Raw genomic sequence first — 26,103 nt, forward strand, 5'->3', positions numbered from 1 at the left:
GAGGCGATCGCGGACTTGAAGGCGACCTGGGAAACCAAACTCCAATTGGCTGCGACAGAACTGCAGACAACGATGGAACTTCAAGTGGGGGCGGTACAGGAAGATGTGAATCTCCTCAGGAAGGATGTAAGGACTCTGGCGGAACGTACGGAGACTCTGGAGAAAGAGATGAGGCCAACTGCAGCGGACTGTGCGACGCACAAACGGGAGCTACATGCCTTGGTGCAACGGATGGGCAATTTGGAGAATAGAGCGGAGGAGGCGGAAGGGCGTGCCCGGAGGAATAACATCCGTATTGTGGGACTGCCAGAAGGTGCCGAGGGTCACAACCCTACGGAATTCGTCGAAACATGTTGCTACAGGAAATCACCGGGGGAACCCTGTCTCAGGGATTTGCCGTGGAAAGGGCACACAGGGCCCTGACGAGGAAGCCACCGCCGGGAAATCCGCCCAGGCCACTGATCGCCAAGATCCTCAATTACCGGGACCGGGAAAGAATTCTTGAACACTTCCGCAAAGGAGGAACAATAAAACGGGGAGCTGCAATTATAACTGCCTATCCGGACTACACCCTGCAAGTACAGCGGAGCCGTATGAACTTCGGATCGGTCAAGAGAAGATTGCGGGAAGCTGGATACAAATATATGCTGCTCTACCCGGCCAGGCTTAAGGTTTTCTATAAGAACAAGACGCTGTTCTTTGATACTCCGGAAGAGGCCATGGGGTGGCTGGACATGCAAAGTTGCCCTCAGGAGCCAGATATCCAGGAAGAAGATAGAGCAGGACGAGATAAGTAAAGCTGAGAATCTGGTGGGACTTCGTACTGTGGGACTTGACTATAGTCAATGATGTAACTGGATGGCAGGCGCGTTCTGGTTGGCATGAAACATGATCCGGCTGCACTGTAACTGCTGCATGCTGAGGGAGCCCCTCGGGGCCGATCTTTATATCCCCATTTAGAGTTTAGTTAGGTCACTGATAGTTAGGTGACACCCTGCTGGGTTCTTAATTTGGGTTTCCAAGGTAGAACCAAAGGCGGGGATGCCTGAGATCCAGGGATGGAGCTGGGCAGTTGTTTGGGTTGGGAGTTTGGGGGGTTTAAGTTCAAATATGAGCCTGGACGGTAGACCTAAAATCAGTCCTCTACTTGGTGTGGGGGGGGGAGGCTGCTCGGAAGGGGGAGGGGGGACTATCGATGAACCATGGGGGACCTTAAGATATTAACGTGGAATGTCAGAGGGCTCAACAGTTACTTGAAGCGTAATAAGGTTATGCTGTATTTGAAGCGACAGAGGATAGACGTCGCCTTGTTGCAAGAGACGCATCTGACGCGAGAGAAAATGGAGCTGGTGGGGAGGAAATGGAAAGGGATAACGGTGGGTTCATCATACACGGCCTATGCGAGAGGGGTACTTGTCTGGGTGGCGCCACATGTCCCATTTAAGCTGACTGGAGAGGTTGTTGATGCAGATGGGAGGTTGGTTATATTAAGGGGGCTGATAGAGAACAAGGAAGTGTGCAGCATAAATACATATGCCCCTAACCAAAACACAGCGACATACTTCAGGACGCTGTGTACCAAGCTAAGTGCATGTGTAGGGGGTGTGATGATCTGGGGCGGGGATTTCAATTGTGTATTGAACCCAAAGGTAGACAGGTCGGGATGACAAGACGGCCAGGCCCAGCCCAGCGGCCAAAGTATTGCAGACGCTGCCTGCAGACTTTGGCTTGGTGGATGTGTGGAGAGTGAAACACCCTGACATGAGGCAGTACTCGCATTATTCGGCTCTGCACCAGCTGCATACGAGGATTGACTATATCTTTGCCACTTCAGATGTGATTGCTGAGAGCATCCATATAGATTATAAAGCCAGAGTCCTCTCGGATCACTCGCCCCTGGTCCTGGGGTGGCAGTACTGCCCCCCTAGGGCGCGAATACCGACATGGCGCCTCCGGGCTGAAGCGCTCAAAGACCTAGCCTTCAGGGCAGACATAAGAGAGGAGATTATTGCTTATTTTGCGGCGAACACTGGTAGCGTGAAGTCGGCGGGTACTGTATGGGAGGCTTTTAAGGTTGTGATGCGGGGGATCACCATTGCTAAGTCTAAGGGACTGCTGGGAGGAGTCCTAGCTGATTTACACAAAGTTGAGATCGAGCTGGAAAGAGAGTTGGGAAGGGGAGGGGCTGATGCGGAGGCAGTAGGTAAATTGCAGCAGCAATGCGGGGAACATTGGGACAGGCTCTGTAACTTAAATTACAAAAAGTACATAGAAAGGCAGCATGCAGGAGGGGACAAAACGGGCCGGCTTCTAGCGTGGTTGTACAAGAGCGAAACCCCTAGATCCCCGATTCAATGAAGAGGGCGAGATGGTAGACGCCCAAGAAGGTGTAAACGGGGCATTTGCAGAATATTATAAGGCATTATACGAGGGTGAAGTGGGGCGTAGTCGGGAGGAGATAGACGAGGTGCTGGAGGATATAGGCCTGCCCAAGGTCAGTAAAGAGGAAAGAGAGAAGCTGGATGCACCGATCACTTTGGAGGAACTGAGAGAGATTGTAAGGCAGTTACCCACCAGCAAGGCTCCATGGGCAGACGGGTTCCCTAGCAAATTTTACAAGGTGTATGGGGAGGAGGTGCTCCCACCCATGCTAGCTATGCTCAATGAGGCGTTTGAGGTAGGGCTGTTGCCGGAATCACTCAGGGAGGCGATCATAGTGCCACTCCCCAAGCCCAACAATCCGGGGTGAAGTTGCGGCTCCTACAGGCCATTGTCGATGTTGAACCAGGACAGTAAGATACTCGCAGCTGTCCTGGCCAACAGAATGCGGAGAGTAATCGGCAAATTAATTCACCCAGACCAAACGGGCTATGTCCCGAGCAGGAACATCACTCACAACCATAGACGACTCCGAGTGGTCGAATGGGGGTGTGGTACGGATGATGAAATGGCGGTCGTGGCACTGGACGCAGTTAAAGCGTTTGACTCCGTCAAGTGGATGTGGTTGTTGGCGGCTCTAGAATGGTACGGAATGGGGACAGGCTACATTAAATGGGCTAAGATGCTATACAGCGAACCGTTGGCCAGAGTCTGCATGGGCTCAGTAGTGTCCGAGAGGTGGCGGCTGGGTAGAGACACTAGGCAAGGGTGCCCCTGGTCCCTGATGCTATATATCTTGGCCCTAGAGCCATTAGCAATATACCTCAGGCAACAATATGACCCGATCGGTATTGAGGTACGAGGGGAGCGTCACCTTATATCCTTGTACGCGGATGATTTGTTACTATATCTGAAATACCCTGAAGAAAACCTTCCGTATGTCTTGGAGGTAGTGGAAAGGTATGCCAGGCTGTCGGGTATAGCGGTGAAACCCCAGAAATCCAGTATGTTCCCGCTGGGTAGATATATGGGTATTCCAATAGAAAGGTTGCCGGTGCTGCAGATCCCGTGGGCAGTTAGCTCTTTCCGCTACCTCGGAATAGATGTGTATCACACGACAGAGGAAGAACATAAGTGCAATACCGAAATGGCTGTTGGGAAAATCGAGAAATGCATGAGGTTTTGGGAGAGGTTACCTTTAGCAATGATGGGCCGCAGTGCAATGCTCAAAATGGTGGTTCTGCCTAGGCTGTTACATTATTTCAACAATATTCCATATATGATACCCAAGAAGTTTTTTGCTAATCTGCACAGTATGTGCAGAGAATTTTTGTGGCACGGTACCCGAAATAGAGTTGCATTATGGAAGCTGCAGAACTTCTACGAGAAAGGCGGTATTAAACTGCCCAATTTTGAAGCCTACTACGTAGCTGCGCAACTACAATACGTAGCTCAGTGGCTCTCTGACGAAGAGACCCCCGAGCACAGGTTGTTCGGGGGGAACTGCACTCCTTTTTACTTGCGGGAAATTATTTGGGTGGCTAGCTCAGACATGAGAAAGCGCCCTGGAATGTTGGTGTTGGGGCGGAATATGTGGCGCCGAGCCTGCCGGATGATGGGGGACCTGTTCCTGTGTGTTCCGCAGTTACCGTTGGTCGCAGCTAAGGGTAAGCATTAGGACCTATTGGGAATCAGTGGGGTTAGTCACGTTGGGAGATATTTGGCAAGACGGGACTATTTTGGAGCTGGGAGAACTCGAGGAAGCGGCCGGGTTACACAAAGGCCAATATGTCACTTATCATAGGGTAACGCATGAGATTCGGAGTATATGGCCTGAAACCGTTTTGGCGGAAGAACCGGAGGCCACTGTGAGGTTAATATACGATGCATCGGAAGGTGGGCATGAGGTCTCCAGATTGTACGAGATGTTGATGTCTAAGGTTGGGAAGGACCTGGCGCACTTGCGATTAGAGTGGGAAACAGAGATGGGAGTCCCGATAGAAGATGGGGCGTGGGAACGTGCTCTGGGATATCATAAGAAGGTGTCGAGAAATGCCAGGTTCAAACAAATACAGCTATATATAACGCACAGGGCATACATGACCCCTCTCAGAATATCGAAGTTCCGAAATGTTGGGCGCCAGGCGTGCCCTAAGTGTGACGAGGAGAATGTTGACATGATGCATATGTTCTGGGCGTGCCCGGTTATTGAACGCTACTGGGGTGAAGTGGCACAAAAACTGGCAGGGAAGGGGGTCACGATCGTAATAGACTCGGCCTGGACCTGTTTGCTGGGAGGATACCCTAGAGCGCGTAAACTCAAACATGTAGCGAAATTGAAGGATTTGGCTATGTGCTCGCGAAACGACGGATTGCCGTGGGGTGGAAGGAGGGCCATAAGCCTCGAGTGGAGGTCTGGTGGAAGGACCTACAAAAATGGGCAGAGGCTGAAACAGTGGTGTGGCAAGAGGCCAGTAATACGAGTGGGGATGAGGAAATGGGGTCCCTCATGGCATGGAAATCATTGATAGCAGAAATGTTTGGGGTGAGATTGGCTCTAGTTGAATCTGAGAGCAGTGATACCCTGACACAAGAGGAGGATACTGAATGTGAGGAACAGACAGGCTCATAAGGGGGGGGTGAGAGTGCAGTGTTTAAGTTGTAAATTGTGTTGATGTTGTTTTGTTGTGTGGTTTGAATAAAATAATAAAAAATTAAAAAAAAAAAAAAAAACATCCCCACTGTTAGTCTATTCCCTTTCACTGATCCTTTCAGAAAGATAAAGTGCCCTTCCGGGTCCTTGAGTTCACGGTCTACCACCAAGCAAAGCTTGCTCATCACTATAATTGCAACCTACCCTTTTTTTGGATGCATTAGATGCTTGATAGATTATTTTTATGGTTCTCGCTTTCTGCGATGGCTCTCTACCTTATTGCCAGTTTGTCTCTTGTAGGAACAACAAGTCCAATATCAATCGATTGAATTCTCGCATCGTCGGGGATCTTTTATATTGGGAGTTGATGCCCCGCACTTTCAGGGAGCCCGCCTCAAGTGCAGTGTCCAACTAAATAATTTGGTCCCCCCCCAGAGCCTCAGCATCCCTCCCCCAGTATTCAAAATCACCATGAAACCTCTCCGTTTGCCTCTTATCGCCTTATTTTCACATCGACGAATGAACATAGTGCTTAAAAATAGTTGAACTACCACCTCCACCAAAGTTTAACTACAACAACATCCCCCTCACCCGTCAACGCCCAGCCCCGTGATGATGCACATATCACTAAAGGTCAAGACGACCAGTTATCAATCCACCGGACTAATATTCTAATAAAGCCTCCGCACTGAGCCCCCTTTTCTCCCCTACGTACCATCAAACCCTGACCCCAACTCCCTTACCACAACACTCCCAACACCACACCAAAACTATAGCCGGCCCCCAACCTACGGCAACTCAGAGGAGCTGCATGGAAGTTATTCCCCGTCCACCCCAACTCCACAACCCCTCCCAGTGCAATGATCTGCCATCAAACAAATAGTGATCACTCAACTACTCATTTCAAAAGATAAACTTCAATTAAACAGATCATGCGTCCTGTGAGATCACCCTATGAAGATCTTGCAGGTGGTGGAGTGTTTAGCTTCCTACATTTTCTGGAGCCTGGGACTTAGCGTCTATCCCTTTACCCTTCTGGATGTTTTTGTCCACCTCACTGGTAGGCAAGGCTTGGCGCCTTGCATCATCCTGCCCAAGAAATTCACCGGGGACCCTTTGGATGTCTTCCTCTGTGATCAGTTTGTATTTGGACCATTGGTGTTTAAATGCCAGCGAAAAAGGAAAGCTGCATGTGTATATCTCAACCCCCTTGGAGTTGAGCCGTTTGGTTAGGGGCCACAAAGCCGCCGTCTAGACCGTGTAAATGAGGAAAGGTCCTGAAAGATAGCAATCTGCGCAGTGCCCCACTCCACTGGGCCCACTCTGCTGATCATGTCTGGGATTTTTGCTTTCTTAGAGTAGTGGTGAAATCTGTAGGGCACTGAACACAGACCCAGAGATCCCCTACCGCTCGGTGGGATCTATCGATACTGGGCTCTGTGGTGTTATCATTTAAAGTCTTCTTGATGACCTCGTTGATCGCTCTGATGATGTCTCAGTCTCACCATCTTTCTGGTAATCCAAAGGATCTTAAATTGTTACAGCATTCTCGAAATCATCAATTTTAAGTCTGATTTCCTGTTCCCATTTCTCTAATTCCAACAGTCTCATGTCCTTTTGCATTTCAAGAATATCGATGGAGGACTGGTTGGCCTCTAGCCCTTGAAGTCTATCGCCCACATTTTCAACCTTTTTGTCAAGGCTGTCCAGTCTTTGACCAATGTCCGAGAGGATGCCCCTGATTTCTTCCAACAAAGCTGCGATGTCCTTCTTTGTGGACATCTGATCTTCTGCCATTGTTGGGGTCGGAGTGGAAGACATCCCTGGGTGAGCTATGACGGCGTCACAAATTTGTATTTCTGGCAGTACCCTTTTCAGTTCATGGGACAGTGATGCGAAAACCTCTAATTCTCCACTCTCTAATCACGATCCGTTCCAGGGGAATCGCACACAGCCACAACACTCGTCGTTCCCACCGAAGCTCCAAGGCACGGGTCAGGTGCAGCTGCAGACAGGGATCCAGGGAAAGCCCCAATTCCAGCAATGCCACTCCAGTATCCATGGGCCCCCAAATCCTGGCCAGTGGCAGCTGTGATTCATCTAGCTTTCACTGAGTCCTAACACTCAATATGGGGTACACCCCCCTGCAAAGTCCTCTCTGCCGGGCAGCTACTTACTGGAAGATCTCCCAACTACGGGGGTGTAAGTACTGTGTGTGCCCAGCACCTGGCTTCTGAGGTCACCCCAAAACCAGTGAGAGGGGAACGCCGCCCCTGTCACCCCCCTCTGTGTAGGGGAGGCCAACTATATGAGGAGCCACTGATCTTAAGTAATCAGAGGTGTCACATGGCCCCTCGGTCTAATAGGCGGCAAGGGATCACCACTGCAGCACAGCACTCTCTCTCCAAGATGGTGGGGTCATATGGTGACCAGTGGCTTGAGCCAAGATTGGGCCTTGGAGCCTCACAGCCTGGGGGAGCCAGGGCCCTTTTCTGGAGAAGTTGAGCAAAGGGGAAGGGTCCATCTCGCTCTGCGCAAGGCCACGAAAGAATTACAGATTTAAAAAAGCACCCACACAGCACTACCCCACTTCAGAAATATGTGGTGTGCTGCTCCCGCACTAGTCACACTGTCCTGGGGGCACTTTCCCCACCTCCAACCACTCCAGTCGGGGGATCCAGAAGGCCTGGGAACCCGGTGTATGCCGGTCCACCTAGCGGCCCTACACCAATTTACAGTTTACCAGCCCACTCTCCCGGCCTATCCACGGCGTGTTCGCCGACAGGCTACCATCTCCCAGCACGGTGGGGGCCACGCGTCTGCCTCCAGCAAAGCGACAACAGCAAATGAAGAGGGTGAGGGGGTCGACGGATGCCTCCCCCCACGGCCGTTGGCACACAGAGGGGAAAACTAGAGAAAAATGGATAGGGATATTAAGAGGAATTCCGTGTGAGTTGTTCACTTTAAGAAAACAAATGTGTTCAGGCAAATAATGATCTTCGTCTTTCCTGCACTAGTAAGTTGACAGCTAATGGCAATTTAAGAATGATAAAGTTTAGTGAGGTTTTTGGGACTGTATCAGTAATCTTTTTGTTAACATGACCTGAGCATTGGTGAACTGCTCACAATTAAATGTATAAGTGATTGACAGTTAATTTGTATTGGCTAAACGATTGAGTGAAGGCAAATTGTTGCATATTTTCAGACATTTAGGCATCGCATCAAGACCTCTACAAACGTATGAAAAATGTTCCCACATACATATAGATACCACATTTCACATGCCACCTACCTCAATGCCATCCAACATGATCATCAAAACTTTCTGGCCTTCAAGTGTACATTATATTGACGATAAAGAGCTCTCTTCACTTGCTTTGGACGACATCAAATAATAAAGGATGTGTTATCGGTGTTCTAGGTTTTGAATTAAAGTAAATGTGTGCCAATTGGGGCCCATACTTTGTCGGGAAATAGATTTGAATAACGTCCTGTTAGTTGATTATTATTACATTTATTTTGTAGTATTGATGTGAGGGTGGGAACAATAGGTATAATTGGTCATGACAAAATGTTTACATGAATGAAAAAAGCACTCTGGTACGGTTTTATTATAATTTATAATTACGGTTTTATTTACATGACAAATGATTTTACATTTTTTATGTGCTTTATAGTACAATATATTAAATGGTTTTCTGCATCTATTAAAACAATTTTCCGAAATTAATTAGTAGAGTGGCATACATTCAAATGTTGCTGGTTGACAAACTATATTGAATACATAACTTAACGGGGGGAAATCTTTTGTAGATATCTACCAGGAAGGACTTGACGCATGGAGAACCCATTGTGGGTTTCCCTGAAACAATGACATTTCTTTAGAGAGGAGCAGGGGCCGCAGGAAAACCAACAAACACAGGTTTCCCATTCATTAGCTGGCTTTCGGGACAGAGTTTCACAACTATCCACTCTGTCCCAGCACAGAAGTGAATTTAATTAAATTGAGACTTAGTAAAAAGGGTAAGTTTAGTGGCATATTAAAGCACGGCTTGAGACAGAGTAAACCTTTACATTGTTGGCCCTTCAGGCACACGACCTATGCTTCAGTGGCAGATACAAAGCAAGGGCCAACTAATGCACTAGGTAGGAATTGTAAGCTTTGCAACAAACAATGGATGAACATTTTAACTCCCATCATGCTTTGAAATGGCAGTATGTAAAGTATGAATAGCCCAGGCTCTCCGTCCCTTCTTCAGCTCCACTCCTGATTAAGATGGGGTGGCAGTTTTTTTTTTTTAATTCAAAGAAGATACGCATGATATGCAGGAGGAAGGACTGGACTTACAAATAAGTTACTATTCCTTCTTCAGCTAAGGAACTTCATCGATATTTATGTACTTAGAAAAGGATAGCAAGCCCATCCCTTACACAGGTGGAGGGACAAAACACAGGAAAGAGCCAATAAAATGACAACACCGGACCATCCTACGTACCTATGAACTAGACCACAGAGGAAAGAAAATGAAACTTACTGCAGTGCTCTATCCTGGGTGTCGGGCAAAATAAATTCAAGAGTGCTTGCCACACCCGAGCAGTCTCTCTAGCACAGAAGTGACTAGAAAATGTATGGAAAGACTTTCATCTAGCTGCTTCACAGATCTCGGTCACTAGAATACTAGACCATAGGGTCGGACTGGGGTGTAAAGTTGTCATGGGCACCATGAAAAAATGCCCCTCGATAACAAATTGGAATGAACTATTTTTCCTGAAGGTGGTTTGAGTACTACTCAAGAGGGAGATTTTGGTAGAATGTAATACAAATGGTGCATTTTATAGTATATTTGGGTAGTAACATTTTCTAAAACTAGTGCAGTAACACAAACTGGCCCACTTTGGCACAAACTAAAATGTTGGGCCAGCCCTTCAGGCATTGCCCTGTTGCCCTCTGGGGTTTTCGATCCTGTTCCTCTTCTGCCTCCTTGAGCCAGATATCTGCAGCCTCACAGTCTCTCGGTCCCTTACAGAGAAAAGCAGCCTTCTCCCTTCGGCAGCGCGCCTCAGTCATTTGTTGCTGTTATTTAAATCTCCCAGCTACAGGTATGAGCTCACAACAACTAGAGCGCAGCCTGGTCTTTTCCACTCTGCATTACTCGGCTCATCTTCCTCGTGCCAGTATCCTTGTGGTTATGGGAATGGAAGTCCATTCTTGATGTTTTACATGTAAAGTCTGGGTAAGTGTTCATAGAAGTCTTTAAAGGCAATTAGCTTTGTATAACTTGTAGGTAGAGATTGAGGAGATATTTTCATGAGTCTTAGAGGGTAAATCAGATCTTGGTGGTTCGTTCACAAACAGATCTTGTTAGGTCTTCCTAGGTGGATGAGGGGAGATGTAACAACATGCCATTAAGGCATTGGGTATGGATGGGGTATCTTCCAGAGAGGAAAGGGAGTACCATATGTTGCCCGATGGTGCCCTGCTACTCTCCCAGAGGTTGTCTGTAATCCTCCCTATAGCCGCCCCCAGGGTCAGGATCAGGTAGCAGCTTCCGTCTCCTGACCACATGGGGAGAGGTCACTGCTGGGAAAGGAGTGATGACAACATCGGATTCAGCACAATACCCTCTGCTCTTGATGTGGTTATGGTACATGTGGGTGGACCTTATATGGGCAGTGTTTTGGTTTTTGTGTATTTGACTAATCTTAGTAGCTTGACCTGCAAGACACACGCTTGTAAATATGTAAATATGTTTAGGGCTGTGGAGGGCGAATTGTCTTTGAGGTTATTATGCATTTTAATAAAAATGGAACGGCATGAAAAAATTATTTGTGTGATTGGAGACGGAGGGCTGAAATGCCGACTTAAAAGATTTGGGTGGGGCCACATACCAGTGGGCCACCCCTGTCAATTCAGTTAGCAAGTGCTATTGTATACAGTGGTCTCTTAACATACTCATGCAAAATGTAGGCAGATGTGGTGTTCTTTTTGTTTTTGTGGATTTTTATAGTTTGCCTTTGCCCAGTTATACACACTGTTGGTGGGTGGTTTGTGGCAGGTCTTTGAAGCATTTATATCTTTTGATAAGCACAGTGAATAGAGGACTGCTGTGCCATCTTCTTAGATTTGTGCTATTTACCTCGTGGACATCCTTCTACATTGTGTTTGCAAGTGCTTGCATATCTGGTGTTCTTGACAGGGCTATTCAACATTTGGGTGGACACTGTTTTGAAAGTGCTTTGTTTTTGTGTATTGTAAGTCATTGTTTGCCCCGTTAGACACATGATATAGTAAAGATGTCGAGGGGTGTGTTTGGGTAGATTGTGAAAGGTCTGATACCAATATAATTGCCATGACTACATAAAAATAGGATGGTGGATAAATGGCAATAATGGTGTTTCACTTCAGGGTGGGTCACCTTGGGCAATTTTCAATTGCAAATGCAAAACTTGGTCAAAAGAACTATCCGAAAACAGTATAATGTAGTCAATGGCAAACAATGTATTGTTTTCTTATGCAGAGAAATTAACCAGAGCATTACATGCTGGTAATGGAATACTTTTTTAAAGAAATACCAATGTATTTTAGGCAACAGATTTCCGTGCCTGTGTAACAAGTAGTTGGGCACACTGACGCCAAATACACCACAGTACACGCAAGAGAAATTCACCACAGCTTCAGCTCTTTGATTAATGCTATATTTCTTGTTGCTTTGAAAGTCACAGACTTGAACTGTCATTGGAAGGGTTATCATATGTAATTGTGTACACCTTTCAAATGAGCAATTGCCTTGTATTTGCAGTTGAGCTCGTTGTGTATTTAAAAGATACAAACGTTGGGGAATGGGCTCCAGAATTCAAGTTGACACAACACACATTGCTCCTACCACACACCATTATCCAGAGACTCAAAAAAAGTCACATATTTAAAATGTTGCATGCTGTGACATTTCCTTGTGATTTTCAAAATAAATCCATTGTGGTAGGTCAGAAGGAGGAGACAGACTAGGGTTTGCCATTTGAAGAAGTATTTATTTAGACTAAATAAGAAAATGCCTGACTTTCCCTACTAAGGGTTTCCCTAACAAAACTAAACTGGGTTGCTTGTTGTCCGTTCTATAGTCCAAAGTAACAAACTGTCCTCAGTCCAAAACTAGTCTATTCTGATCCCTACCACAACTAAAGACCAGGAGAATGACTCCCTTCTGCTAGGGATTGCTTTCCAGCAATGTACTTTAAAGGACCTTCAAATAGCACTTAGCTATTTGTTGTTCGAGTTTGTTCAGTTCTCGCAGGGGACCTTTCCACGTCCCTTTCTTTATCTCTTTGCTTCCTTATAGTCCGCTCTCTAAGTACCCTGGTACCTGTATGCTCTTTTACTCACTAGCAATGCGTAGACTTTCTCTTTCTGCAAGTTCTTTCACCAGTTGCAGTTATCCTTTTAGCACTTGCTATATTTTTGACCATTAGTTTCCTCACTGGGATCTATATTATGAACCCAGTGATTAGTCTCACACTTGTGATTTGTCCACCCACTGGGATGAGTAGGGTGAGCCCTTAAAGGATTCTCGCTCTTCACTGGGATGAGGAGGTTTAGTCCCTGAGGATTTATGACTCTTTATGACTTGATTCTTCACTGCGACAAGGAGGCTGTGTTTTCGTGGGTAACCGAATATGGTTATGCCAATCGTTATAAATGACACATTCCACGGGGCTCCCACTTCCCCTTTGCCTCCAAAGTAATGAAATTGCGTCACCAGCTCAGCGTTCACTACTTCTCATGTTCCGTATCCTGTCGGGACAGCTCTGTCGCTCATGTTTCCTTCTCCACCTTTGCTTTGGCGTTTCTTTTCCAGTGCAATATCTACTCTCTACAAACTGCCACTCCCCCTCCCCCCCCTGAAAACCCCCACCCTCACCCCAGTCTAGTCCTGGTGCTGTGCATCTCAAGCACTTCAACCTTCTGGCTTCCTTATGCCAGTCTTCCTCAAACGTCCCTCCCGAGACTCTTTTTACCTGCTAGATTCTTGATAGTCGCCGGTGCGTTAAGCAGCGTTCTCCACAGGTTTTCGGTCTCCCTGGCACCGCTGCTTTGAAGCTCCCGGGTCCCCCTCTGACACTCTCTTGCCCCTCCTTTTATGATGCTGTTGTGGGGCTTCCCCAGCTCTGGTGATGATCCTTTTTTTCTGTGTTGGGGCCATATTTGTTAGGACTTTTGGGTTTCTTTGTCCCAGTACCTGGTAGGTACTTATTCTGAATTACTCCATATGTTTTACTCCTCTCAATATTGGAGAGATTTATGTGTTCTGTTGACACATCACAATAGCAAATGAGAGCGGTTTCTGTCAACCGGTTGGTTCTAAATATATATGTGGGTGAGTCACCGGAACAGGAGTTCTTATCCACAGCAGGGGAGTCTTTCCCTGTGAGGTCCCACTTACTGCCACCCGTAGGGGAAATATTAGGTAGCATGCTCACTCCCCTAGCCTCACATGGAAAGGCTTGCCCCTGGGGTGAAGTGACTGAATCCTGTGATTCGTCACACTATATTGTAACAGATCTTCCCCACCCGCATCCCCAAATGCCAAAGTTGCTTATATTTTCTATTAGAGAGTCATAATTCTGTTTTTTGAAAGGGCTCTGAGGCCACTCACCCACCCACCCTATAATGTATCCGGACCCCTTGGGGGTGTGGGCCTGCTGCACTGTGAGGACCACTTTTCTAGAGACACACTTTAGCAGTGTGAACTCAGCACCATTTTGAAGACCAACTCGCATGTGCCGAGCTTTGACAAACCCAGTGGAAGGTCTGTGTTTGAGGAACGATGCAGAGTGCAAAAGCAGATTGTGAAATGTCAGTACCAGATAGAAAGTATTAAATTCCTCCACCATGTAAGGATGAAAGGCAGGATAGTTGATAATTGAAATGGCAACCTGATGATCGCCCACACCTGCTGGGTTTAACTGGCCTATGTGCTATTAGAACAGTGCACAAAGTGACAGCATCGAGCTAGAGAATTAAAACATTCTTGAGATAATGGAGGAAATGTTCTATGACAAAGTACTGTAGAGCTGGTTATTACCATGTTTTTAGAAGTTATGTTTCATGGCACATACAATACATGCATATGCCACCGCATAGGCTCCTCCATTTTCTACTAAACACTTTGTACATTTTGCATCTTTAGCTGCTATGTTAGGAGCAGAGAAAGAGTTGATGAAGAAGACACTACAGGAATAAATTAAAAATCAGTAATAGCCTTTTTTCCAAAGCTGATAACTGACACTTTCACAATCACTTATTTCATGGAAATATATTCAACTGTACATTCTTTCGATATCTTCTATACTCGGTAATCCCACACAATGTGCAGAAGAACTCTGCATTCTTTGCAGGTACAACACACGATGCAGGCAATGATAATTTGATGCACTTTAGTTCCAACCCTGCACTGAAGCCACAAGGTTTATGGTCTGTATCTGAGAAGATATACACTATTAATTTGATTAGATTATTGCAATGGATGAAGCTTTTAACAATGTGTATTTATAGCATTACCTATGAGAAATATTTACTATCCATTCTAGACATCCCTTCCTTGGACCTCCATATAGTCTGACTGTAAACCACTAACTGAGATCAGGCTGGGACAGGCATCTAGGGCAACAAGACAGTGAACAAAGGGTGCCATTTCGATTAGATCATTGTGTACCCACAATGCTTGACCATTTTACATGAACAAATGTTAATCCACACACACACTTTGTACCCAAAAAATCCACATACGGCACTACTGAAACAATTTTAAAAGGAACTATTTGACATAGTTGAGGTGCTACTCTCATTATATACAGATCCCATTGGAAACTTAGTTAAAGCCTTGGGGATATCCATATAAATATTACAGATAAACCTTGACAAGCAGACGTACAAATGTTTTCTATGTGTCTCTTGGAGGTGAGGATAGATGGCTAGACGGATGTCGGATATAAAACATGTACAAGGGCATTTATTATTAATGTAAAACGTAGTCCCATGAAGAATAATAGTCATTTGGGATTGTGAGACTACAGTAATATTTGATATGAATTGAAATGGCATTTATAACGTGCCTATGCACAAATGTTTCAAGGCGCGACGAGGCAAGGGAGGGGGAACAGAGGGGGAACAGACAACAATCTTACTAGGCCAGGTGATATTGAGATCATGCAAGTGCAGGGGAGGGGGGAAGAGTGTAAAGTGCGATGGGTAAAGGGTCGGGGACAGTGCAGTACATAGGTTAACAATAAAATAAATAAAAGACAATAAATAAGAAGTGCAGCCAAGAGGTGGAAAGTGCAGGGGTAAGTGCAGACATCAGTTGTCAGGTGCTTGTAAGGGGCTGTTGGGATACAGAAACAATCCCCGCATGCAGGGGTCAGTGCAGGTGTGCAACTGGCAGGGAGGGGACCTGGGCCGTGAAACGGAGGGTAGCTAGGTGACCAGTGCAATTTCAGTTTCAGCCAGGAGTTCAGCAGGGGAGAGGAGGAGAGAAAGCAGAAGCAAAGAGGAAGGTCTTAAGGTGCTTCCGGAACCAGAGATGGTTCTCCTCAAGTTTCCGAAAGGCAGGGAGGCTGTTACAGAGGGAGGCCCCAGCCGAAGAAAGAGACCTACCACCAACTTGTTGCTTGGAGAAGCGACTAACCCTGAGGTAGTTGGAGGCGGATAAGCGAAGGGCTCGTGAAGGAAGATGGTTAGGAAGAGAGAGTTGAAGGTATTGAGGCCCTGGGCCCCAGAAGGCATGGTGGACAATGCAGATGGTTTTGAACTTAATCCTCACAGGCACTGGGAGCCAATGCAGAGATTTCAGTCCTGGAGAGATGAGATCCATGGGCGTGAGGCCAAGGACAAGTCTCGCAGTCCTGTTTTCGATTAGTTGCAGAGGCGGAGAGTAGAGGCAGGCAGATTTGGAAAGAGGCTGTGGCAGTAGTCCAGCCTACAGAGAGCCAACGCACTGGAGACGGTGAGCTTCTGGGGGAAGGAGAGGAAAGGAAAAATACCTCTGAGGGGGTGCAGCTCGTAGTGTGACTTCTTAGAGACGTCAGAGATGTGAGGAGATAAGGAGAGTGTGGAGTCAAAGATGACCCCAAGGTTTTTGGCCTCACAGGTGGGAGCAGGAAGAGGGCCAAGAAAGGCCTTCGAGAGAGTGACAGGAAAGGAGGGAGCAGGTGTGGCGATGAGGAGAATCTCGTCTTACTGGCATTAAGGCAGAGATCATTGGTGGCACGCCGCTCCTGGATAGCAGACCGTCGGAGATGAGAGAAGGAGAAGAGGTGGCTGAAGGAAGCTTGGCAGAGTGTCATCCGCATAGCACTGAAAGTTGGGGCAGAGAGCGGCAATGCAGTGGGCAAGAAGTGGCAGGTATTGGTTTAACATCCAGGGAGAGAGGTTAGACCCCTGGGAAACACCACAATTAGAGATAGAGGAAAGAAGGACCCAAGTTGGATCTGGGAGGGTCGATCGGAGAGGAAAGAAGTCGGCCAAGCCAGGGGCATGATCGGTGATACCCAGATTATCACGGAGACGGATAAGCAGGATGGCATGGTTCACCGTGTCAAACGCAGAAGAGAGATCAAGTAAGATGAGAACACAGGGGGTGTTGGAATCGAGGTTGGATAGCAGGTCTTCACGGATGTTCAGGAGAGCAGTTTCCGTGCTTCTGGCAGTAATTCTATACTTTCTCATTGGTAAACCTCTGATGAACAGCGCCCCATAGTTCAAGCATGAATGTCCTTCCCATTCGAAGAATGAACCAGGTAAGACATTGCTTCCATTTCCTCCTCCATGTGCTCTGGTTCAAAAATAGTGTCCAAGCCTTCCTTTATACATTTTGAAGAGACTGTGCAAAAACGAATGAAGTGTTGACAACCAACATATAAAAGTATAGATGAAAGTTGTATTTGTGAAAATGATTCTAAATCATGGAACAGTGGTAATCACATGTTCTATGAAATCGATATGTGGAGAAAATGTTTAACACAATTATTTTATACTGCACGTTTATAAACTGATCAATCGCAAATGGAGACGTGACAGCGGCAGATGCTTTTGTAGTTGATAACATTTAAAATACAAATACCATATAGATGTCGATAGGACACTCAAAGGTAAACTGCTATATTAAAGTTACAGAGGTTTCCCAGCCTGGCGATGGGAAATATTCACAGCATGTGAATCCATAAAAGATACCAATGCTGGGGAAATTGAGTTACAGATAAGAAACTACTCCCTTGTTGCTTAGTGTGATGGCCAGTTATCCTGTGTTAGAGTGTATGCCCTTAGCTTTGGTTAGGTAGGGAATTCCTCAGCATAGTTGGGATAGTGAGGAATTTTTTGAATATTATTTTAAGAATAAAATGACATATTCTGATCATCAAACAGTTGTCTGCCTCACATTACTGACCCCTCATGCATTCCTGTTGCTAAACAGCATTTTTGCGGTTTATCCCATGTATAGCCACCAGTTAGGAAGCTTTGATACAGGGTCGGTACTGAATCTTGTGTTTTTGGCAATGGTTTATAAACTGTTCAAGCTCAGTTCATCTGTTTTTTGCAGCGAAAACTAAATTTCTAGTCTCAGTGCATTGGAGAAATTCAAATACTTCAGAGAAAACATTTTTCACAGTTGTGATGATTTTCTGTACACACCCTGCATATCTACCAAAGGTGATTTCAGGGTTTTACTTCAAACATCCATTTATCAGTATTCTTTCAGAACCCAGATTCATCAGCCAAGACGTTTTACCCAGAACCTGGACATGGGCATAGCCTCAAATCTTAGCTCGGTTAAACCAAAGGGATTTAAACCTCTCTGTTACTCGGAGAGATCTCACCTGGATGCAAATGCTTCCAAACCCACTAAACCTAAAGGATAGTCCTATGAATTCCTTGCATCTCGTCAAAACCAAGGCAACATCTGGGGCCTCTCAAAGGCATATTCCCTTACAATAGATCTGTAAAGCGGCAACATGATCTACCTGCTTGCTTTTTGTACATGATGTTCTATGGCTGCAAGCTGAACGGCAGATGTCTGATTTAGACCATTGTTGCACATAACAGGAGTTGGACATCCATTTGTTTGGTCTTCTCCACTCCGTCATTAACGACCTCTCTTCCTTTTAGGGTGTTTTGTAGGCTCCAATGACTATGGGAGGAAGGCAATTGGATATGTGGTAGTAAGTACAATTTAATGACCAAAGGGTTTGCTGTACTACTGGTTTCTGGCTCCTTTTCCTCCATAATGCCTTTCCTCAACCATCTCCACTAATAAGAGTCCAGTCTGAGTTTCCATTTATATTTGTTCTTTTTACTAAAGGACTGGTGGTATGTGCCAGATGCGGGTACGAAAAAGATTCCAGAAATGGAGTAGTCTGCAAACGTGCTCTTTGTTTTTTTATTTTGTTTTTTTATATTTTCCTCTGAGCTGCTGTACATTGGGATATACTCTGGATCTCTCCTCGGAGAGAACATCCAACTAGTAAGGTGAGAAATAGCTATTTGCAAGCAGTACATTATTCTCTATGTTGAATAATGTCTACCTTTCAATGATTTTCCATACTTCAAATAAATTGTGAAACCTGATTGTGGACAGCACTGAACAAATATTGACTCAGTAAGTGAACAATTTTTCTTAAAACTACAGGAGTAGACTTCTAAAATGTGTGAAGCTAATCCATCTAAATCTAGGATCTTTTTACGTGAGCCTCTTTACCCTGTTGTACTCGCTCATTCTTCTGCATACATGTACTCTCACATCAAGCCATAAATGTACCCATCTGCATAGACATTTGCTCTCACTGACGCATACCTTCCGACGACTTGCCTCTTTCTTTCTCTTATCTAGAATTTGCACTTGTTTTGTCTAAATGAGCCACCCACTCTTCCGCTTACTGCTTGTAACCAACTGCTTGGTGTTTTGTCTTACTTTGTAGGTACCCAATCTATATCATCTTGTTTGTAAAGATATCTTACTTTTAACAAATTACACTTTTTTTGTTGCAGTGCCTTTCAGCGTGGGAGTCTATTATACCACTATTACAAGACAAGCAAGATGCCAAGTGAGCACGACTCTCCTCGCCAAAGACATTTTTATGTGCACAGTACCACTGCGTGTACTGGAATCCCTCTACCCAGCAATGTCGTGTGGTTAATGGAGATGAAAACTACATCAACTCTAACTTGGAGCTGATTTATTGGAACATCTGTCTTAGTTTATACTTCCTTGCATCTCACATCTGTTGACTGGCGGCTCTAGTTGTCCTACTTCGGACCGATCAGTGCTGATCTATGGGATCTCAAAGGGATTTTACCTGTGGTCTTGATAAATCATTCATCCATCTGTCGTTGCTGGGATTTCACGGGTAAAACAGATGGAACCTCTTCAGATAACAGTTCACAGTGCCCAAACCTTAATCCACATTCTTTAATTCCTCTATTTACAGGTCATTTCTAACATTGTGTTTGTCTCTTCACCTGTACGGTATTTTATGTTTGCAAGTACTTTGAGGAAATGAGACACTAAATGTCTGCCTGCAATTGCTTGGTGAAAAGTCTTATATTGAATTCAGTGTGGAGGCAGTTGGAGTTGTGGTCTTCTGCAAAAAAGGGCCACAAGACAAGTGAGAACTAGAACTCTTGTAATAATTGTGGCATGTAGTATGTATTCTTGGATTTAAAAAGTGCATCCCATTCTTGTCTGTGATATGAAGCCTTTTGAACCTTGTAAAAAAATATAAATATATATTTACAGTTTGTGACCAAAAAAATAACAGAACACAAATAAGAAAGTGAAATTTATATCCTTATGAGAAATTTATCAAGGGAACACCTTAAGCTAAGAGTTTTGTTAATCTTTTTGAAAACCTATACAGATACCTATTTGTAATAAATGTCTTTAAGATTTTTTTAAATAAAAATGTATACTCTTGGAAGGTCATCTTTAATTTATCAGTGTTTTTTCCTCAAAGACATAATCATAGGGTTTGCAAATTTGCGTAGTGGTGGAATATTGTACTCGACTGCCTCGTTACCTACATATTTGTATTGTTTTTTCGTGTATTATTGTGCATTGTATATCCGTATGAATCAGTTTGATAATGTGTCCAGCCCAATTTTATTGTCTACAATTTGTTGTTAGTGCATTAGCCTAATGGCTTTGACCGAAGCTTTCACATGGCAGATGTCTGCAGAATAACATGAAGTGAGCCATCGTTTGATCGATTCCAATCAGTGTTTTCTGCACCAGGGCCCGCTTCAATATTTTACTTTAAAAAAAAAAATTCTAGTTTCCTTCACCACATTTCAAAATAATACACCCAAATAGTTTTTTCGGCAAGCGGACACCCTAACTATATGTAGTGGTTACAATTGTTTACCTGTAGATCCCAGCAGTAGATCCCAAAAAGTGTGGCGGCGAGTGGGTATTCTCATCTTTTGAAACAAAATTATATATTTTGCATTCCCTACTACTTAATTCTATTTCTGCCCTTCGCACGTTTATAAGTGATTTTTTTTACTATTGTAAAATGTTATATGTTGGCTGGACCAATTAGGTATTTTGTTGTATTGGGAGGTAGGGAGCTCTTAGCCAGAATTGGATGTTTTTTTGGGTGAGTCTGCAAGACACCTTGCTAGTCTCCCATTATGGTTATTTGTAAACATGGTGCTGAAATAAAAGATCAAACAAGGTCTACATGATAGTGAAGTGAAAGCGAGTGTTAACGATAGAAAAATACTAAGCAGAAAACATTATCATATCCGATGTATACTTTTCATCTTTGAGGCTTGACCCAAAACATACATTTCTGCATTAAGCTTTAATGCAGGCACACGTTTTTCTTTTATTTACATAATTCAATCTTTTGTGTGCCCCTTTTGCATCATCTCCAGCACATGTATGTTTGATGAAAAAAAGCAGCCTTTCCGTTTAACTTTCTAATAGACTTTGAGAAGTCTGACAGTTTGCCTTGCATTTTTAGAAGTGTGTTTGTTTGCCAATCACATTTGCCCTAAAATTATGGGTTTTGTGACATGTCAACACTCTACTGGTTCGCAAGGATTTCTGTCAAATTAGGCAATATTTCCTGGGCGAGTCCTCAATTTAGTTAGAAGTTTGTAGTTGTCAGCATGATTGGACACCTACATTGTGACCATGCAATATACTGAGACATTTAATTATTTTCTGTTAGTGTCCTTTCCTGTGTGCCAACTATGTTGTTTTGTAGGGTGATTGTTAAATCAACAGTAATCACAATGATCCACTCTTCATTCCATTTCTTAGTTTTATTTTTTCAGTTTTTCTTCACACAATTTTTCTCTCACACTTTTTCTCTCTACACGTGTTTCACCATAGTTATTTACCATGGTTCATCACGAGAGAATCTAACAAAAAGAAAATTGCAATAATTTACAAAATATTTGAAGTATCAAAGCATTATGATCTCTGAGCACTCTTAGAATCTATTCACTTGATTCCTTAGTGCTTTTTTTTAGCATACTTTATTACTTACCCTATTCATTTTATGTAGCTCATCTCTTCACTTTGTGACTATTTTTCTGTTTTTTCCCCCAATTTGCTGGGGGTAATTTTTTGATTGATATTTGGTTACCTTAAAGATAGAATTATTTGTTTGGGATTAACTGCATTTTTCAGTTGTCATTACATGATTCTCTTTTGTTTTGCCTGTATTTTTAAGTCATTTATGGGTTAAGGGGTCTTCCTGTTACTCTTGGTTTTAAGATAAATGCTGAAGCCCCCCTGCAAATCTTCCTTACTGAGATTTTTCTCTTTACATAGTGCTTTATGGTCTGGAAATAAAGAATAGAGACATTTTTCTATCAGTGTTGGATTTAGACTTCCCCCTTTCTGTTTTTACATTAGAGGGCTTGATTAAAGGTGATATTTTTCAAAACGAAATGGGGGACAAGATGGTGGAAAGAAGTAGAATCCATTGTTCGAGGGGATTGAGTCCTCCGACGTATTCCATATCTATGACAGTAATCACCACAGCTGTGCTGCTTCGGAAAATCTTTCGGCTCCTGCGTCGATGACATCGATACGTCATCCTCGAGGACCTCCTCCGACGGCCGACATCACTGGATGTTATAAGTAGGACGCCCGTCGCCCGTAGCCTCAGTTCCGTTTTTTCCGCGAACGTGTTCGCTTCGGAGATCTCAGCGCGCCTCGACTCTTTGGAGTTTCTGTTCTTTATCGGTTCTTCAAACCTGTTAGTTTGTGAAGTTATCCTTCGTGATGTCTACCTCGTCTTCCACCCCGTGTCCGGGCTTTAAGAAGTGCGGGGACTGTGGGTCCAAGATGTCGGTAACGGACTCGCACAACGCCTGCCTCTGGTGCCTCAGGGAGGCCCATGACATGGATGATTGTGTCGACTGCCATTCGCTTACGTCCAAACCCTTGCGGGAGCGCAAGAAGAAACTGTTGGTAGGTAAAGTGTCCAAGCCACGGAAGTCGAGATCTGCAGGGCTTTCGACGGATGATTCGAGGGGTGACTCTCCGCATCGTCGTCGGAAGTCCAGTGGGTCTCGGTCCTGGAGTAGGTCCGCCACTCGTCTGCCTCTTTGAGGCACTCCCGGAAGTGCCGTCATCGGTCGCCTTCCCCGTCCTCATCCGAGGACTCCGCCCGTCGGCGGGTCACTTATCCCACCAAGCATGCGAAGCCGGAGGAATGGGCTTTCTTCGGTAAGAAAATGCTAGCGATTCTCGAATCGCAGGGCACTGGTCCGTCCCCGCCTCCGAGTGGGGTCGGTCGTGATCGGTCGAGAGACACCGCTCGTATGCCTTTGGGCTCGGGTGATCGGCACGATTCATGGGAAAGGTCCCGCTCGGGCAAGGGGAATCGTTCTTGTCATGCCCGTTCTAGGTCCCGGTTCTCGATGCGCTCGAGACCGCGTGCACCTGTGGTGTCTTCGAGGAAGACGTCGACGCCTGTGGCGCCGAGGTAGTCAACAGACTCTTTCGAGTCTCCGCCTCTGAAGAAGTCGTCGATGCCATCGGCGCCCAGGCTGTCGAGGGACACGCTCGGGGCTCCACCCTCGAGGCCTGTGTCGACGCTGTCGGCACCGCGTTCGGCGTCGACACCGATTCACTTGACACCTTTTGAGGCTGTTTTGACGGGGGTATCCCGGGGCATGGTGGAACACCCTAGAAAGGCTCTGGCCAAGGTCAAGCATGGCTTTGTTCCCCATTCTGTGCCCTCTTACCGCCATCTTGAGTACATTTCAGAGGTGGATGAGGGCTCCGATGATGGCATGGTTCCTGATACGGTGCCAGATGAGATTCTCTCGGGCCATAGCCAAATTGAGGACCTGCGTCAGTCCCTGCATGATGCCAGTGGTCTGGACACCTCTCCGGAGGTGGAGTTTTGTAGGCCTGAGCCTGGCACTCATGCCGACTCCTCGTACCGGCGCCTTATGTCTAGGATCACCGAGTACTTGGGGTGGTCTGCTCCCCCAGGGGATTTTCTTCAGGATGACCTTACGGATATCCTCGACCAAGGTCCACCAACTGACCCGGTACTGCCGTTCCATATGGCTCTACAGAGGAGGGTGGCGGCGGCTTGGACTGCTCCGGAGAGTCTCCCGGCAGTGGGCAAGTCTTTGCCGCGAAAATACCGCCCAGCCAGTAGCGACCCCTGCTACTTGACCAAGCACCCTACTCCGGAGAGTTTGGTGGTGCAGGCGGCTACGGCCCCAGCAAAGCAGGCGTCGTATCCTACCATCCCTCCTGATAGGGACGACAAACGTTTTAATGGTTGAGCGAAGAAAGTGTTATCTTCAGGGGGTATGGCGCTTCAGGCGGCCAACTCCGTATGAGCCTTGTCTCGTTTCACACACACTCTGTGGAACTGTGTTTCCTTAGTGGCGGAACATATTCCCGAAGGGGACAAGCGGGGTGGTTTCCTTGCTATGGTCCAGGATGGCAAGGATGCCATGTGTGAGGCCGTTCAGTCGGTTTGGACATGGCAGATTGCGTCAGCCGGTCCATGGCGGCAAGCACCGTAATACGCAGGTTTGCATGGTTGCGGAAGTCGGGTTTGCTCCTGATGTGCAGGCCCGGCTCCTGAACATGCCCTTTGACGGGGAACATCGTTTTGGCAGCAAGGCTGACGAGAGCCTTGAGAGGTTGCAGACCTCCAAAGCTGCAGCGAAGTCATGGGGAGCTGCAGTTCGACAACCTCTGCCTTTTTGTCCTAGGGGACAGCAATGGAGGGGAGGTTCCTTTTGTTAATACTCATCCTTTGGTAAAGCGAGCGGAGCTGCCAGTCAAAGGGGGCACTGTAGGAGTGCCAGAGGTGGAAAACAAGGTACTTGAGGTGCCACAGCCGCTCGGGCAGTTGCCTCTTTGCCCTCAGGCAACGCCGCAGCCGCTTCAGCTCAGTCATGAGGCCATGTCCCATGGTTCGCCGGTTGGGGGAAGGCTGGCGCAGCATCTTGTAGAGTGGCGTGCCATTACTTCAGATGTGTGGGTTCTGGAGATCCTAGCCCAAGGCTACTGTCTTCCTTTCCGGCAGAGGCCTCATGACAATCCTCTGGGGAATCTCTCTTTGAAGAGCCCGGATCCGCTCCTTGCGCAGGAAATTCAATCCCTGCTGGAGAAAGGCGCTATAGAACTGGTGCCTGTAGCGGAGAGGAAGAAGGGATGGTATTCCCCTTATTTTTTGATTTCCAAGAAAGACGGGGGATTGAGACCCATCATGGACTTGCACGGTTTGAACAAACTCCTCAGGAAGGACAAGTTCAAGATGGTTACTCTCTATCAAGTCCTCCAGGCCCTTCAACTTCAGGACTGGTTGGTGTCTCTCGACCTCAAGGATGCTTATTTTCATGTGCTGATCCATCCAAAGCACAAGAAGTACCTGAGGTTCGCGCTTGGGGACTCGCACTTTCAGTTTCGGGTCCTGCCGTTCAGATTGACCTCCACCCCGAGGGTCTTCACCAAGCTCATGGTAGTGGTGGCAGCGCATCTCAGGAAAGGGGGGATTCAGGTCTACCCCTACCTGGACAATTGGTTGATCAGGGTGCGCTCTCCCGAGCAAGTCCTGGATCATCTGTCCGTCACCTGCCACTCCCTCCACAAGCTGGGCTTCTCCCTCAACTTAGAGTCCCATTTGACACCAACTCAGAGGCTCCAGTACATCGGAGCAGGGCTCGACATGTCCCTGGGGCAGTGTTTTCCTCCCCAGGTGAGGGCTCATCACATTCAGCAGATGGTGTACAAGTTTCAGCTTGCCCAGAGTCTCCCAGCGTTAGAGTTCTTGAGATTGCTCGGCCTTATGGCATCCTGCATTCTTCTGGTGCCAGAGGCCAGGTTGCGGATGAGATCTTTGCAATGGGCACTCAAGCTCCAGTGGTCTCAGTCCTCCGGCAGGATGTCGGACCCTGTTCAGGTGCCATCCTCGGTCGCCCAGGACCTTCTATGGTGGGCCGTCGAAGGCAATCTGATGAAGGGGGCTCCTTTTTGGCTACCTTGGCCGGAGGCGGCTATCGTGACAGACGCATCCCTCACGGGATGGGGAGCTCATGCCAACGAGTTGACTGTCAGCGGTCGTTGGTCTCTGTCGGAGTCCAGACTCCATATCAATCTGTTGGAGCTGAGGGCTGTCAGGCTTGCCCTGAAGACTTTTCTGCCGACTGTGCGAGGAAAGAATGTCCTGATCCTGACGGACAACACGGTGGCCATGCACTACCTCAACAAAAATGGGGGGGGGGGGGGCAGGGTCACTTCCTCTGTGCAGGGAGGCGAGTCAGCTCTGGTTGTGGGCAATCCAGCAGGAAGTTTCGATCTCGGCAGTTCATCTGGCCGGATGTCATGATGCCTACCCCCGGGGAACCAGACCAGGTCCAGCAACCCCGGAAGCAGGCATCAAGTTATTTTGAGCAAGCCCAAAAACCTCTGCTAGGGGCTGTTTGGGTGCGGTCCTGGCGCCTATGGCGCCAGGCTCATATGGAGAGTCAGTCCTGGCGCCTATGGCGCCAGGCTCATAGAGTAGAAGTTACCTGATGCAGACCATGCTGC

General features: G+C 46.4%; 1 protein-coding gene across 1 annotated transcript in view; it reads left to right on the plus strand.

Moving 5' to 3' along the window:
• SNX30 (sorting nexin family member 30) overlaps positions 1 to 20,004 on the plus strand; it is a 749,650-nt gene extending 729,646 nt beyond the window's left edge. The window contains exon 9 of the mRNA XM_069630640.1: positions 19,071 to 20,004. Within this exon, the coding sequence (XP_069486741.1) occupies positions 19,071 to 19,130 (60 nt within the window). The 3' untranslated portion in view covers positions 19,131 to 20,004. The remainder of the gene's footprint in view (positions 1 to 19,070) is intronic.
• The last annotated feature ends 6,099 nt before the right edge of the window (positions 20,005 to 26,103 follow it).

The sequence above is a fragment of the Ambystoma mexicanum genome, chromosome 6q (assembly GCF_040938575.1).
Source record: "Ambystoma mexicanum isolate Mex_15411 chromosome 6q, UKY_AmexF1_1, whole genome shotgun sequence".
In the NCBI taxonomy this organism is placed as follows: domain Eukaryota; kingdom Metazoa; phylum Chordata; class Amphibia; order Caudata; family Ambystomatidae; genus Ambystoma; species Ambystoma mexicanum.